This window comes from Tachypleus tridentatus, chromosome 9 (assembly GCF_004210375.1).
Source record: "Tachypleus tridentatus isolate NWPU-2018 chromosome 9, ASM421037v1, whole genome shotgun sequence".
NCBI classification, from domain to species: Eukaryota; Metazoa; Arthropoda; class Merostomata; order Xiphosura; family Limulidae; genus Tachypleus; species Tachypleus tridentatus.
This window is the reverse complement of record NC_134833.1, coordinates 72200477-72214618: the sequence shown is the minus strand read 5'-3', so window position 1 is coordinate 72214618 and position 14142 is coordinate 72200477. Positions and strand designations below refer to the sequence as shown.

The 14142-nt window shown below is 36.4% G+C and overlaps 1 protein-coding gene across 6 annotated transcripts in view; it reads right to left on the bottom strand.

The window, feature by feature from the left end:
• Nucleotides 1-1044: 1044 nt before the first annotated feature.
• The window catches only part of LOC143225475 (uncharacterized), a 48598-nt gene continuing 35500 nt past the window's right edge, over nucleotides 1045-14142 (bottom strand). The window contains exons 15-17 of one of the 6 annotated variants that reach the window (XR_013013871.1): nucleotides 4804-4899; nucleotides 3777-3870; nucleotides 1045-2805 (exon numbers count right to left, since the gene is read on the bottom strand). Coding sequence is in view for 3 of the 6 variants with exons in the window: in XM_076454946.1 (XP_076311061.1) it covers nucleotides 4834-4899 (66 nt within the window). In the remaining 3 variants the exon portion in view is untranslated. Of the gene's footprint in view, nucleotides 4900-5332; nucleotides 5524-14142 lie in introns of those variants that run through there. The other 5 variants (XR_013013872.1, XM_076454946.1, XM_076454945.1 and 2 more) reach the window with 5 other exon arrangements.

Genomic DNA, 14142 nt, shown 5'->3' with positions numbered 1-14142 from the left:
AACTCAGAATAAGAGAAAATCCTGTCACAGGGGATTTGAATATTTGTATGCAAAAACAAAACTGCAAATATTTGTTGCAGGTTGAAGAAAATACAAAGAAAAATTCTATGTAACAAGCAACAAAACTAAATATTTTATTGATAAATATAACAAAAACAAAAGCAAGTCATAATGAATAACAATACTGTTAAACTTAAACAATGGGAAACTTTTAAGGCTTTCTTTATTGTAAATAAAAATTGTTTCTTTCTGAAGTTGAGTGAATTACTATAAAAGAGAAACTGAAAGGATAATATATGATTTGCAAAACTAAACTCAAAGGGTGAAAAATTACAGCATTGCAACAAAAATTTGAACTGCTCCAGAATAAAAACTAATTAGTTAAAGAAAGCCACTCTCTCTATGGATGATCAATCAACCACTGGATTACAGAAGTACAAAAATATAATTCATACAAGTAATAATTGTAAAACAGCTTCACTCCTAGGATAATGTTAGATACCAACATCCAATGATGCAACAGATAACATCCTTCATCAATTCATGCTATAGAACAAGATCCATGTCTATATTAGCTCAAATTTTCCTAAATCTGCATTACAACTCCCACAAATGCTTGCAACTTTCGTCACTAGTACATGGCTTCCTTTTACAAGAAATTGTACCAATCCAATATCAAAATATATCACATTAAACTTGAAAAAGCATTGCATTTCAAAACTTTCAATGCATTTCATTGCATTGGAATGTGAAAAACTGTTTTATATCAAAAATATATATTGATGCAATATCCATATGTAAGTATATATTCTAAGAAACCTATTAGGTCTTCATGTTTATTCACATAATTTATTTATTTTTTATTATGTTAATGTTTAATATTGTTGTCCAGTTATTAGATTTCTGTCTGTGGTGCATATGTTGTCTACTACTCAGATCATTGAACTATGAACAATTTTATAATAGCATGTATATTTTTCTGAATTAATATGTACTATTTACTTTTTAATAGTCACTGAAAATGTTTATTTATAAGGCATAAAATACAGGTAACAACAATGTTTTTATTAACACAATATCTATACAACATTAAGCATTCAGTGCAACAAAAGCAAGTACAACAATAAGGAAGCACAGATTCCTTTAAAACCAGGTTTAATTTAACTATCACTGCAGAACATTCAGAGTACTGTTGAAAAATAATGGTACAAAGATAGTAATAAGTGTCAACTATTTAATACCTTGTTATGTATTAAAGTTATAAATTTAACTTTAGAAATCAGATATTTTATTCAATAGTATTTTCATAATTACCACACCAAAAATACAATTATATTTTAGCTGTTTGCTTTCCATTACAAGAAACTGGCAGAAAGAGTTATTGTATCTGTTATTACGCTTTCTGGTAAGTATTTTTCTATAATGTCAACTGCAGTTGGTGTCCCTTTATATTATTAAACTTCCTGTAAAAGAAATTATTATAACAGGGGTAACTTAACACAATAAAATGAATCTAAAAAATGTTTAACAGATTCTAAAATGTATATATAAGAACATATAATGAATTTATCAACAGCTATAGTTTCATTCCTTAATAAGCAACAAAAATACCCATGAAATGTATTGTACTACACCAGAGTAATGTCAAGATGATATTCTAGACTATGCATTTTAATATGGTTAAAGGTACAGATTTAAATACACATTTAAGTTGCAAATTAGTCTTTCTTCCACTGGAATAAATTATTCTCATTCTTAAAACACTTTCTATTTCAAGTGTAATGGAAAAAATATTGCAATGAGACTTGCCAACATAAAAATATCTGTGTCAAATATAATAAAACAAAGCAGTGACTGAGTTTATTAAATAATGTAAAGCAATAAAAAGTAACTTAAATAATTTCACTGTTACAATTCAAAACGAATTTCGTATTTCAAAATAGTACTGGTGCATGCATTTAATTAGTTAATACTAAAAATATAAGATGAACTATACTACATATGAATATTAAGATCCTTTAGAGGAAACCCTGCTCTATTGCACTCAAACACATGCATTTTCATACAAGTTAATGTATCATAAATACATTTCATAACAACATAAAACATGTTTAAGACAAAAATAAGTGTTTAAGAATCATAATTTTAGTTATATGGCAAAACATTTCAAATATAATATCTTCACAGTTACAAAAAAAAGTAATATTGTAATAAAGTAATAGGTAATATTGTGCATTGTGTCTTCTTAAGCAAAGACAGGTTTTGCCATTATTCTTTAATAAACTTTGTCTTATCTATTTAAAAAATCTTTTGTGAGTTAACTATTAAATCCAGCAATGAACCAAGTATGAGAAAGACAGCTCCAAAACTTCAATCTCTTTTTTACTCAAGAGATTCTTTCTTTCACAAGTAAGAAATAGTTTAATTCTTCTGACCTAGATATGTGTATTTATAACACCAAAGCTTCCTGTCAGTACTAAGCAGTCTATACTTTAATTATGAAACCAAACAAGCAGAAGAATCTAGAACCCATTCTTTCAACTTGAATTAAGTAACATTATACTAGTGCATTCTACACAATAAAGAAATCTAAATATGAGAAAGATATTTTATTCTACACTCAGTTTACAAACCATTTGAAAAACATCTAAACATTCAAACATACTTAAGTAACCCAATATTTCAAAAGTTAGAATGCACATACTAAGCAGTTGTACAAATTCTTAGATGGGGTATGTCCAGCATGAGCCCCATCTGTACAACAGTCCACAATATCTACAACACTGCATAGCACACACTCATGATCTATCAACAATACAATAGAAACAAGAAAATTAATTACAATGCATTCTATTTATAATCACAGTACAGTTACAGATGGGACTACAAAACTTCATACTGTAGTACTGCTGTTAACTTTTAATACACTCACATATTAAGATTGAAAAAATATTTTTTCTTCAGTTAGTAATAATAGTACAGCAAGTAACAATAATTTTAAACACAGGAAACACAAATCTAGCTCTAGTGAAGATATTTTAAAACATGTTACTTAAATAAATTAAAAAAAATTCAATATTTCACCAACAAAAGGGATATTCCTTCTGTACTATTTATACTACTTTAATTTTCAGATGCTTTCTTAAAGCATATAAAACTCTCCATGGTAGCACACACCATCTTCAAATTAACGTATACCAAACAACTTAAAGACTAGCCTAAAAGAGTAAAATTTGGAAGAAATTTTAGAAGTTTGTGTTTGTACCAGTACATACAATACTGATTCTACTTCCTTCCTTCTACGTGAAACAGTTACTTGTTGCGAAGAAAAAAAACCAAAACAAAACACTACGTTCTGAGACAAAATCATAAATATAGCATCAAGGTTGTTAAGGAAGAGCCCAAATCTACAAGAATAAAAGTTTTTCATTCCAAAAGTCTCAAAATTCAAATTCTTTCCAGACAACTGATAAAGGAAAAGTTCACAATAACCAAGCATACAAAAATATTTGTAGAATCACAAGTTGAATTTTAAAGTTTAGAATATTTAAAGATCCAAATAACTGAAAAAGATATTGGTAATTCTACTTTGCTACCTTAAAAATTCCATTTAAGACTGAGACCAGTAGGATCATTTAATAAACCTGAATTTTTAGAAGTATGAACTAGCATAGTTTCTGTGACACATCTATTCCAATGATAAAAATATGTCTGTAAAATGTCAAGGTTAAAAAGACCTGGAATCATCATACCCATATTTAATATATAAAACTGACCTCACTGTTCCATGCGTAAAATCCATTTTAGCAACTTTCAATCTAATTCAGCTGAAGACCTTCCAAATACACGAGATGGTGAGTGTCTGAAATACTATAAACTCTTAATCAGACTTTAAAAGGACAACACTAGAATGCAGATATTTGTGTGGATGATAAAATAAATACATAAATACTTATTACCAGTTCAAAAATAACAACGAGTGTACAGACTACAAGATTTAATAGAGTGATAAGGGTCTTGGACCAAACCAAAAAGAATATGCTTTTCTAAAAGTAAAGGAACTATCAACAGCATCAGGTTTCACTTGTGACACATACTTATTTACCAAACATTCTGTACAGGGCACTTCTCTGTACAAACAATCTCAAATATACACAATCTGTGTACATATTTTACAATAACTATGTACAGTGCTTTTATCTATTAAGTAGGACACCAGTGTGAACTTTTGTTGTGACTGACTCCCACCATAGAAATGCAATTCTTTTCTATGTGGCCAAGATACTACTTTTGAAAACTACTTTATTATATTCCGTATACAAATGTATAAAAAAATTACTCACCTCTTAAAGAGTTGAGAAGCTACAGATATGACTGTAAAATGTGTTTTAAGTCATTCAATTAACTGAAAAATTATACTGTTATAAATGCTTAATTTTGTTAAATGATAGAAATCCATAGCCACAGTATGTTCAAAATAAACACATTCTCTAAATCCTCATGTTCTTAACATGAAAATACCAAATTAATACCTTTTACCATTACAAAATTTCTTTTAACAGAAGCACTAACTCTGTTGCAGAAAGACCATAATAATATTTTTACTTGGTTTTACACAACTTGTTCTCATCACCTTCTTCCAAGTCTACACTTCCTGATGGTCTCCTATGTTATATCAAAAGGGATGTCTAGAATTTTTTTTTTTTTTTTCAGTAGGGAAGAACGTATTTCATGATAAGCAGTGTTACTTTACACTCTTATCACAAATGACTTGCAACATATAGCATCATTTTTCACATTTACCTCAAGTGACTTGTAACATGAAACAATTCATCACACTCTCCAGAAATGACTTGGATATCGCTGCTTTTCAGCTCTTAAAGCATGGATGATTGAATCCTAAAAAGAAATTTTAACAGTCTATAACTAATAAAATATATATATATATATAAATATGAGCACAAAATGTAAAGAATGATTTTTAGACTAAGCTTTTGAAAAGATGTAAAACCACAATATAAACAAAATACAAGATAAATATTTAAGTTCATCCTGTTCAGAAAGAGAACGAATTGAAAGGTGTAAAAGACCACTGTAAAAAAGAGGGTCAGGCAGTGACGATACATTTGGCTGAAACAATGCTGAATATAAAAGTGAGCAAGTCACATAATAAATGCAGCTGGTATAGTGATAATGGAATAGTGTGAATCAGAACTATACTTGGGCACTGTTCAGGATCAGATAGGTTACACAACACCAGAAATCGATTATTCTTGGAAAAGATGTGTAACAACCATTTCCAAAGCAAAATATTCATGAGCTCAGATCATAAAGGCATGTTCACAATGACATTTCTAAATTATCTAGACAAAAATGAGAAAGAGTCCTGCAACAAGTCATACCTCAGATATGGTAGTCAGTGTGCAACATCTTGTAACAAGTCAGAATTCATAAACACAAAAGTCAGTGGTAGAAGCTGTTTAATTGTTTAAACAACAGTGAGTAATCAAAACATATCTTCATCTGAAAGAAAAAATAAATCACACAATTACATGTATACAAGTTGTTTTCATGACATAAATCTGCATGAAAGGTACAAAGTAGTGACAAAATTGTAGTACATCATGAAACTCAATGAAGCATTTTCTACAGGTCAACAGAGGGATGTCCAAAAGTGATGTGAGAAGTTCTTTTTCATTTTTCTACTAGTCAATATGGCACAAAGCATACTGCAATACTTTTCTGACAAAATCCATGATTACCTCTGGATACCACACCTGAGGTCAGTTAGCAGAAAGTGGATACAAACAAGAGGATGAATTCTGTTTATTACAACACCAATATTGTAAATTTTGTGTACCAAGAAAAACAGAGTGTGGGTTCACCAAGATGTGGTATGCAGTCATAACTAACATTTAACTATTACTTATCCAAAGTAGCAGGATTGGTTGGTTGGTTCAGTGTTTTATGGCACAAAGCAGCTTGGCTATTTGTGCCAAACATCTAGTAAAACGTTAAAAGTAAATTTAGTAAAATTCATAAAAGAAAATTAAGATAAAACAAAACAATGTTTAAAAAAAACAACACATAAATAGCATAAAACCCGTTTACATCTAGTCTACAACGTTAAGAGAAAAACTACAGTAATTCAACTTGTAAAGGACTTTCTGAAGCATAACTATAATTATCATAACTCACTAGGAAGACTAACAGGTAAGTACAAAACCCACCGTCAGTCACCTGAAGTTGGCCTTTCCAGTCCTGGTTCCAAGTTATTTGATGTTATGACCACTTTCAAAAAGTTGAACTGGAAAAACTGTGATTTTTAAAAGAGCCACATTAAAAAGGTGTAATGGCATTTAAAAAAACTAAAAACATTACCAAGGTGGACAGTGTCACCATCACCAATAACACTGTCTAACATTATGGACAAACCATGGGATAGAACATGTTTAAAATAGTGCCATCGTTGAGTAATAATGACAACAAGAAAGTAAAATGTAACTTATTGTGACCTGAGTGTTACACAAACTAAACACTAGAGCATCAGTTCCAAATAAAAGAAAATGATGAGTTAAAAAACTTGACCAATGCATAGTCTAGTTAGAACAGCTTTCTCTTTCTGATCTTTATGGAAGCAAGACAGCCAAAGTCCAATATGGGGTTTTATTTGGAAAAGCTTGTTTTCGCATTGCTCACTCCAAGTCGACTGCCAGCTGGCACGGAGCTGAGCCTTGAATACAGGACCATAGTCCATGTATGGATAGGCAGATCGTCTACTCTGAAAAAAAAAAAAAGTATAGCCCACCTAGGAATGTAAATACAACCCCAGGAAAGATCCTTTGGTAAGGAATGAAGTTTTGAAGCATACAGTAAAGACAATTGCAAATGGCAGAGATGCAAAGAAGGTTCATGAGCCTCTAAGTATAAGCTCTGAACTAGGGAAGAGTGGAAAAACCCCATTGGAGAGCCACAGTCCTTGATGACGAATGGGATCCAGCATCTTTAAAGCCAAGGTTCTGGCAAAGCCATAGACCAGTGATCCATAGTCAAGTTTCGGTTAAATAAGAGCACAATATATCTTTAGCATAGAACATCAATCCACTCCCCAAGACGTGAAGGAGAGGAAACGGAGGATGTTCAGTACTCTTTTATATTTGACTGGTAGCTGCTGGATCTGTGGTATAAAGGTCAGCTTACAGTCAAAGATAAGCCCCAAGAACTTTGTCTCTGGAACCACAGGCAGCACAACTTCACTGATGAATACCCTGTTGGAGGCAAAAGTGCATGCAAATGGTTTTAAAGAGAGAGAAAAGTTAAAGCCATTTGCTGTGGTCCACTTCAGTAAACAACTGAGGGCAGTCTGTAGCTGCCACTCAACATACATGACAACTAACATGAGATGGAAAAGTCGTCAACAGAGAGCCCATTTGCAACAGTGAAAGGGAATTGTTCAGTGATGGCATTAATTTTTATACCAAAAAGTATAACACTCAGAACACAGCTCTGAGGGACTCCAAGTTCCTGCAGAAAAGAAAAGTGTCGAAACCAAAAATAAACTTGGAATATCTTGTCCATTAAAAAGTTAATAAAAATGGGCAAATGGCCAAGTAACTCATATATACAATACCTCCATGTTGTATCCTAAGCCTTCTCAATGTCGAAGAATATTGATACAAGATGTTGTCATTTGAGAAAGGCTTCTCTGATTGACGTTTCAAGTCAAATCAGGTGGTCCATGGTGGAATGCTGTTATTGAAACCCACACTGGGTGGGCGAGAGGAGGTTGTTTGATTCGAGGAACCAAACAAGTCGAGCATTAACCAACCTTTCTAAGGTCTTACAGAGACAGCTCGTCAAAGCAATTGGATGGTAGTTTGAAGGAATCTTGGGATCTTTCCCAGGCTTAGAGAAAGGTAGGATAATAGCCTGGTGCCAGGCAACAAGAAAAACATTCTTCTGCCAGATCCAGTTAAAGACAATCAGAAGAATAGCAAGAAAAACAGGAGACAGATGGCGCAGCATGTCATAGTGTACATCATCAGGTCTGACCGATGTACTGCCAGACCAATGAAGAGCCAGTGTAAAGGGACAATTATAATCATAGAGACAATCACCTCAAAAGGAAAGAGGTGATTGCTCTGCCTGAGGTTTGATGGCTAAGAAGGTAAAGGAAGAAGCAGAAGTGCTAGATACCCAGCAAAATCTTTCACCTAGAATATTGGCTATGCTCCAGGTATCAGCTACTTCCTGGCCATAAGAGAGCAAGATTGAGAAGGGGACAAAATTATATTTCCCACTGACCTTTCAAATTGTGCCCCATATGACTTTGGAACTGCTGGTTAAAGATATACTGGCTGTGAACTTAATCCAAGATTCCTTCTGGCTTTGACGTTATCCACACAGCATGTGCAGGCCCTCTGGAAAGTGATGCGGTTTGAGAGTGTGGGACATCTATGGAAAGTATCCCATGCCTGTTTTTGAACCTTCAGTGCCATGTGGTAGGCAGGATTCCACCATGGATGAGGATATAGTGGAAAGCGTGTCGATGTTTTAGGAAAACACTGAGCAATTGCTTGTATAATACAGTCAGTTACTGTTGCCACTGTTACTGATATTGATGGCAGGATCAAGTTCTGTGAGAGCGGTGAAAGAGTGCCAGTTTGCCTGATCCAGCTTCCACCGGGGCATGCGGGTCAGGTGGCATCGGCCCTGTCCAATCTCTCTCAAAATTATAGGAAAATGATCACTGCCTCATGGATTACTGTCAACCCTCCATGAAAAATGGGAGAATAATGAAGGTTAGCATGTTGAGAGATCATTAGCAGTAAAGGACTGACTAGGTGCATGAAAATAAGTCTAAGAACTAGTATTGAAAAGAGAAAGGTTGTGATCAGAGAGCACATGCTCTACAGAGCAACCCCTCCTATCAATATCAGCACTACCCCAGAGGGGATGATGTCCATTAAAGTTCCCCAGGATGAAAAAAGGAGATGGCAACTGTTCAATGAGAGCATCAAGATATGATTGATGACATATCTCTCCAGGTGACAGGTAGAGAGAACAAACAGTAATGGTATGACCCAAGAAAACACGGATAACTACGGCTTCCAAGGGTGTGTAGAGTGGCAAAGACAGAGTGGGCTCATGCTGATTAACCAACAGTGCCACCCTTCAATGCACTCGTCCATCACACAGCTTGTCATTTCTGTACAAAGAAAACTGCCGAAAGGTGACTGTATCGCCAGGTTTCAGAAATGTTTCCTGTATGGAAAAACATACAGGATGGTAGGAAGCAAGCAGTGTTTTGATGTCATCCAAATTAGAGCGTAAACCTCGACAGTTACATTGTATCAGGATGGCCATTTTTATTTACATTAGGAGAATTGGGTGGAGAACCCTTCTGTTTATGACAACGTCTTTTTCCTTATTGTCCTTATTCGAGGAAAAACTATCGACCTCGATGGATCTTGCCCTGGGTCGATTGGGCAGGTCTGACTGAGGACATGGACAAATGAAAGGAAAGGGTTTGGAATGTATGGCCATATTCTGCAATTAAGATAATCTGCCCTGATGGTGGCAGGCAGACGAGAGAATTAGGACATTGGTCAGCATCATAATTCTATCTTTGCGCGTGGATACACGCCTCACTGCAGAAACTCCTTGAATGGAGAAACCAGTGAGAACCTCTGACTCTGGGATGTTCTTCAAATCCCTCTCAACAATAACTTCTCATGATGAATTCAAAGTAACATGAGGTGTAACCTCAATAGATATATCCCCAATTGCCTTTGAATGCAAGGAGTTCACTGTGTTGAGATGTGGATGTTTCCACCAATATGTCACCAGACTGAAGCTTCTTTACTGACTTTGGAGAGCCAGCAAGTCCTTCTAGTCCCTTCTGAATGAAAAATGGAGACATTTGCCCTAAAGGTTTGTCTGAAAGTGAATGCAATATAAGAAAATGAGGTACAACAGGTGATACGGATGGTGACGATTGCTGCTCAAAATCTTCAAGACGTGGTAGTAGACTGTTTTTTCATGATTTTATTAAGATTTTTAATTGGAGTATCCATAATAAAGAAACAGAAATTTCGGTGCCCACTGACTCCACCCACCATGAAGCCCTATGAGGGGATGCACTACAATATCAAACAAGGACACTGCAGCAACACCAGGGTTTCGTGAGCACTATACCCAAACACCAGCATCAGATACAATGCCCACAAAACCTGTTGAGAACATCCGACACTGGTACTGAGTGAACCAGCTGATTGACCCAAGGGAGGCCACCCCTAGGCCACCCATCTACAAAAATTCAAGGTCAAAGTGGTGTGTTAGGATTGGACCCATCAACCACCAGGATCCTCTCCTCCCCTTCACGGGTTGCCACGCATGGCCAACATTTTCAAGGCCGAGGTCCTGGCAGAGCCATAGACTAGACACACATGGTCCAGTTTTGATCAAGTAAAGACACAATAGATTTTTAGCAAGAAACATTGATCTGCCCTCTAAAAGGTAGATAAGAGGACACAGAAGATGTTCTGGGCACTATCCTGTACAGAGTTCAGGATCAGGGTGAATATTCAAGACACAGCCCTGAGGGATTCCAAGTTCCTGTGGGAAAGAATGGGAAAGTTTCAAACCCACATGGACCTGGAACTGCCAGTTCAATAAAAAAAAGTTTAATAAAAAGTAGTAAATTGCCATGCAACCCATATAAGCGGAGGTCTCGTAAGATGCCATATGTCCTTGTTGTATCATTAGCTTTCTCAAGGTCGAAAATAGAGAAATAAGATGTTACTTGAAAAAGGCTTCCCCAATAGATGTTTCAAGTCAAATCAGGTGGTCTATGGTGGAGCACTGTCTTCAGAACCCACACTGAGTGGGTAAGAGGACGTTGTTTGATTAAAAGAACCAAATAAGATGAGCATTAACTATCCTCTCTAAGATCTTACAAGGGCAGCTTGTCAAAGCAATTGGGTGGTAGTTGAAAAGAAATCTTTAGATCCTTCCAGGTTTAGGAAAGAGGAATACAACAGCATGGCACCAAGCATTGGGAAAAATATTCTCTTGCCAGATCCAGTTAAAAACAACCAGAAGAATAACAGGTCCGACTGAAGAGCAAGTTTAAGTTCTATCAGTGTAAGGGGGTGATTCCAGTCATAGAAACAAGCAGCCCAAAAGGAAAGAGGTGATCATTCTGCCCATGTATTGATTACTAAGAAGGTGGGGGATGAAGCAGAAGTGCTAGATGTATGAGAAATATTTTTGCCAAGAGTAGTGGCAATGCTCTGGGCAATAGCAACTTCCTGGCCATCAGAGAACAAGACTGAAAAAGAAGTAGAAGTATACTAGCCACTAACCATTCTAATTTTATCCTATATGACTTTGGAACTAGTGATAGAAGAGACCCTAGAGGTATAGTAAATCCAAGATTTCTTCTAGCTTTCACATCTGACCTGCTGAGCATGTGCATGGGCTCACTGAAATGCAATGCAGTTTAAAAATGGAATACCTACGAAAGGTATCCCAAGCCCTTTTTTGAGCTTTTCTTGTCATGTGGCAGGCAGAATTCCATCAAGGATGGGGATACTGTGGGAAACATGTTGAGGTTTTAGGAATACATTGAGCAGCTGCTGCCACACAGTCATCTATCAATGGCTTACACATTTTGGTAGGATCAAGTTCTGAGAGCAGTGAAAGAAGGCCAGTTAACTTGGTACAGCTTCCATCAAAGCATGTGGGTTGGATGGCATTGACCACAGCCAGTCTCTCCCAGAATGACAGGAAAATGATCACTACCCCTTGGATTACTGTCGACCCTCCAAGGAAAGTGAAAAGTGAAGAGGAGCAGATAGAAAGATCTATAGCAGTAAAAACAGTGCATGAAAATAAGTATAAGAACCAGTATTGAAAAGAGATAGGTTGTGATACAAGAACATATGCTCTATAGCACAACCCATCCTATCAACACTAGAACCACCCCAGAGGATATTATGACCATTAAAATCCCCTAATAGTAAAAAGGGGGATAGTAGCTGCTCAATGAGGGCATCAAGGTCTGACTGACTGATTATAGATTTCTTCAGGAGACAGGTAGAAAGAACAAATAGTGATGGTATGACCCAAAAAAACACAAGGGTGTATCAAGTGACATAAAACATAGACACGGTGGACACAAGCTGATCAACCAGCAATGCCGCCACCCCACCATGCACTCATTTATCACACAACCTGTCATTTCTGTACAAGAAAAATTGCTGAAGGATGACTGTATCAGCATGGTTTCAGAAATATTTTGTGTAAGGAAAGAGACACAAAGTGATAAGAATCAATCAAATCCTGAATGACATCTATATCTGACCAAAAATCTCGACAGTTGTATTGAAAAAGAGTGGCCATTTTTATTTATGTGGAGAAGAATGTGGCAGGGAAACCTGTTTGTGACTACGTTTTTTCTTTATTGGACGAAGATTTATCAACCTCTATGGATCCTGCCCTGGGTCAAGTAGGCAGGTCTCTGTCTGTGGACAAAGATTCCAATAACTTAGGGTGTAAATGAATGATCAATTTACTTCTTGTGGCTGCACAAGAGGATGGGCCTGAGAAAACACTTGAACCTGAATGAAATGTAACTGGGCAGTCAATGGAAAGAGTGGTAGAGATGGAGATGGAAGTAGACATAGATGAGTCAACTTATTTATGGAAGGCACAAGATCTTAAGATGTTTTGCAAATGACTCCGTTGCAGGCACGGAGAGATCTGTCTGCGTTCCCACTGGCAGTGAAATGGAGTGCAGCAGCATATGTCCAAGAGGGAGTTGGGGACAATAATTTCTGAGCCTCTGGGTAGGTGATACTATTAACAGTCTTCAAGCAATGTACCTCTTCCTCTTCTACCCATTTAGGGCAAGAAATAGAGTAAGAGGGTTGCGGGCCACTACGATTAACATAGTATGGTTCCACGTTGCACTCATAAGTGTCATGATCTTTACCACCACAACAAGCACATATCAATGAACCTTAACATGAAAACATCTGGAAACATCTGACAGGGTTAGAAACATAAGGCTACATTTTGCAGTTCAGATAACCTCCTTTGACTGTGGTAGGAGAATGTGGTTATGTAAATGTTAATATCAGAACATTGTCAGGGTCCATTGTTCCATCCTTATTTATGAATGAAGATTCAGCACACCGCAGTAGCACCTTGGCTGGAGAAACCATTGAGGATCTCCAACTCAGGAATGTTCTTTAAATCCCTTTCAACTATAACTCCTCTGCAAGAATTCAAAATTGGATGGAGAGTAACCTCAATGGGTATATCCCCAATGGCCTTTGATTTCAAGAAGAGTTTGGTATGTTGTGTTGAAGATGTTACCATCAAAATGTCTTCAGAGTGCAACTTCTTCACTCACTTTGGGGAGCCAGCAAGTCCCTCTAATCCCTTCTGTATTAAAAATGGAGACATCTGCCCCAAGAATGTCTTAGGTAAGAAATGGATAATCAGAAATTGAGGTGTAGAATCTGGTTGTAATATTGACTGTACGACAGGGTTGTCCATGCACAGTCATTTCCCAAGCATCTGTTTTTTTTCAATTTTTTTCATTTTTATTTACTTTGTGAGAAAGAGAAGTATCCATAGTAAAGAGGCCATTGAGCCATTGAGTCAGTGCCCATTGACCCTTACAAGGGGATGCACTACAGTGCCAAAGACACTGCAGCAAAACCAGTGTTTTGTGAGCACTACACCCAAACACCAGCATCAGATACAATGTCTGCAACACCTGTTGAGAACATCCAACACTGGTACTTGGTTGACCCTAGCCCAAGTGGACCAGCCGACTGACCCAATGGAAGTCACCCCAAGGCTACCCATCTACAGGAATTCAAGGCCAAAGTGGTGTGTTAGGGTTGGACCCCTCAACTACCAAAATCCTCTTCTCCTCTTCATGGGTTGCCACACAGAGCAAACATGTAGGTGGATATTTAGATCTTAGAGGAGGTAAACTAAAGGAACAGAACCTTCTCTGGAAGTCCCCTAACCTTTTACAGGAATCCACACTGAGAGGAAAGTAGCAAGAAAATGAAGCAAATATTGTTGTTAATATTGCATATGAATACATACCAGTTATGTCAC